The sequence below is a fragment of the Vigna radiata genome, chromosome 2 (assembly GCF_000741045.1).
Source record: "Vigna radiata var. radiata cultivar VC1973A chromosome 2, Vradiata_ver6, whole genome shotgun sequence".
Classification (NCBI taxonomy): Eukaryota; Viridiplantae; Streptophyta; class Magnoliopsida; order Fabales; family Fabaceae; genus Vigna; species Vigna radiata.
Window position 1 is genome coordinate 9,534,465 of NC_028352.1, and position 3,319 is coordinate 9,537,783.

The following is a 3,319-nucleotide window of genomic DNA, read 5'->3' on the forward strand; positions in this document are numbered from 1 at the left end:
CAAACATCTATAACCAAAAACAACCACTGGATTAAGGATGTCTTGCTACTCTCTCCAACATATCCCATCCTTCTTTATTTGAGACTCGATGATTAAAAAGAGTGTTAAAATCAACCCCTATTTCAAAGCTCCTACATCAATAAATCACACTATAAAACAACAAGGATTTGCCCATATAATCCCTTTCACCACGTACTCGGTCCATACATACATCCATTATTGGTAACGTAGATCTTCCTCTGCGTGTACTCAGAAGCCGACGGTGACAGCATCAGCACTGAGGAAGGCATTGCCTGCGACTCTGGCTGCTACTAACGGAGCCGATGGAGGCCAGCGGGAGGTAAGATCAAATGACATATTAAACCAAACTAAAATTATGAAAAGGCAGAAGGTTTCAATAGTATATTGGGGGTGTTAATAGAAACGCCCTAAATTTGTGTAGTTCTTCGGTTTCACAGAAAAAAAAAAAAAAAATAAAAAAGGATAACGAGAATTGAGAACAATGACAGACACCACAACTTGTGGAAATAAGAGGAAGACATGTTCCTCACTTCACCTCCACAGGTCCAAAGCAAGAAAATAAAATTAAAAATAAAAAATAACATAATGAATTATCCAACTCCACTTTCAATGTTGTCCACCCTTCTCACACCCTGCAAGTGTTCAAATTCACAGAAGCCATGCTCGTAAACCTCTCTCCCTCTCCACTTTTACATTCCAGTTCCATAATTAGATTGGCCAATTCCAAGTCACCCATTTCAGAATCTTGGCACAGGCTCAAAACCCATTTCCCAAAACCACTTCTTTCCCCTTCTTTTGCCTCCCCCAGCATCAACTTCGCGTGCAAGAAGCAGTTTTTGCATGGAAACAGCAGGAACAGGTTGGAGTTTAGGACTTTGTCTATTGCTGGATTTGACTATGGGAACTTTGAGGGGCCTCAGTCTGTGCTTGAGGCTGCTGCAGTGTTGACAGCCATCATTGTTGTGCATGAGAGTGGTCACTTTCTTGCTGCTTATCTCCAAGGCATCCATGTGAGTAAGTTTGCTGTAGGGTTTGGTCCAATTTTAGCGAAGTTTAATGCCAAAAATGTAGAATACTCCATCAGGGCTTTTCCTCTAGGGGGCTTTGTGGGGTTCCCTGATAATGATCCAGAGAGTGATATTCCTGTTGATGATGCGAACTTGCTTAAGAACAGACCAATATTGGATAGGGTGATTGTGGTTTCAGCTGGTGTTGTTGCTAACATAATTTTTGCATTTCTTATTATCTTTGCCCAAGTCCTGTCTGTTGGTTTGCCTGAGCAAGAGGTCTTTCCAGGGGTGAGTGTGCCTGATGTTAGACCCTTTTCAGCTGCTTCCAGGGATGGATTGCTTGCCGGAGATGTGATCCTTGAGGTTAATGGTAGTGAGTTTGCTAAACCAGGTCCTAGTGCAGTTTCTGAAGTTGTTGAGATCATCAAGAGGAACCCTAAGAGGTATGTTTTGCTCAAGATTAAAAGAGGGGGGCAGAATTTTGATGTAAAGGTCACCCCAGATGAGAATTATGATGGAACTGGGAAAATTGGAGTGCAGCTGGCCCCTAACGTGAAAATAGGTAAAGTTAAGCCAAAAAATTTGGGGGAGGCGGTAGAGTTTACTTGGAAAGAGTTTTGGGGTCTATCATCTAATGTTTTAGATGGGTTAAAACAAACATTCTTAAATTTCTCCCAGTCAGCTAGTAAGGTTTCAGGTCCTGTGGCCATTATTGCTGTTGGTGCTGAGGTGGCACGGTCGAATATCGATGGTCTCTTCCAGTTTGCTGCAATACTTAACATTAACCTTGCGGTTATAAACCTTCTTCCTTTGCCTGCTTTAGATGGAGGCACATTAGCACTGATCCTCGTTGAGGCTGCCAGGGGTGGGAGAAAGTTACCATTGGAAGTGGAGCAAACTATTATGTCTTCTGGAATTATGCTTGTTATAATTCTGGGGTTATTCCTTATTGTTCGTGATACCCTGAACCTTGAATTTATCAAAGACTTGTTGTGATTATAGTGAACTGTAGTTGGTAGTGAGCTTCAGAAAGTATTTTTCATGATCCTCATCTGCAATGCTGTTGCACCAGTGTCTTAGCCAGTGCTATATCTGTAGAGGAGGCAAGGTAAGTTTCTTCCTCCAAGGATGTTATGTCAGAAGCATCCTTTTGTTACCAATTCATTGATCTGATCCGGATTGAATTTGTGATCCTGGAATATAAACTTACAAGTTACAAATACTAGTTTTGATTAAGAATTTTAATATCCTCTCTCTCCTTGCATTTTCTATGTAATACATGGATCTTGACAATTTATAGGTTACAACTTGATATGGATTCCCGTTCCTCTGTAGATTTCATTGATTTGACTATGCTTCAATGAAGCATTAATACAAAGCACAATCTGTGCTTAATTTTTTAATCTTCTGGAATTGACGTTTACTTTCTTTTCTTTGGTAATGAGAGAGTGTAGTGATGCTGTGTTTATGAAAAAGAGAGTCCAATATATGTCCAAAATTTAACTGTTTGGCATAATTGCTATAACTTCTTTGCTACATTACATCTCTTGCTATGAACTAGGTCATTTTGTATGCAATTCCTCTTCAATTAAATGAACTCAGTAATAAAGATCAACCAAAGTATTCTCCTTCTACCAATATTTTCTGGTTAGCTAGCCAGGGCGTTCGCATGAAACATAGAACAGAGGTGAATAGCGGGAATTGTTTTTTAGATTATGGTGGGAGAAATGAGTGTCAAATTGAAAAATGGCAACTGTTTCTAATAGGTTAAAATCTACTAGTTTTCTTTCCCCTTAAAGTAGGGAATGAAAGTGAAATATGCTGGTATAAGAATTGGAACTAAGATTAGCATGTGACTTCATATTCATACCATGTCAAAACTGGTAATTTAGTACGACCATCATAACCACCAAGCTATAACAGATACGAGTGTAAATTCTCAAACAAGAGAACAGTGTAATTTATAACTAGTTTATAGGGAGATCGGAGTAATTGGCCCAGAAAAAAATGGCCAACAATGAATAGTTCGACTTGATAGTTATTTGCTTTTCAAAAAATTATATTTTCTACGCCTTAAACCAGCTACCTTTATAAGGAATGGTACTGTACTGCTAAAGTCTTAACTCAGATGGCATGTTCCCGTGTACCACTTGGATTAATGTGTGTTGGTAATCAGAGGATGAGAAGTGTATCATATAGGCTTAAGCCAAATATAGAGCATATTCAGGAGTAAACCATTGAATTGATAACTGTGCATGGTGCTCTTATAATATAAATTGGACACTAAC

At 39.1% G+C, this 3,319-nt stretch overlaps 1 protein-coding gene across 1 annotated transcript; it reads left to right on the plus strand.

The window, feature by feature from the left end:
- The first annotated feature begins 512 nt into the window (after positions 1-512).
- LOC106775922 (membrane metalloprotease ARASP, chloroplastic) lies at positions 513-2,434 on the plus strand. Its single transcript, XM_014663179.2, has one exon. The coding sequence runs from the start codon at positions 681-683 to the stop codon at positions 2,025-2,027; it is 1,347 nt and encodes a 448-aa protein (XP_014518665.1). The 5' UTR covers positions 513-680; the 3' UTR covers positions 2,028-2,434.
- The last annotated feature ends 885 nt before the right edge of the window (positions 2,435-3,319 follow it).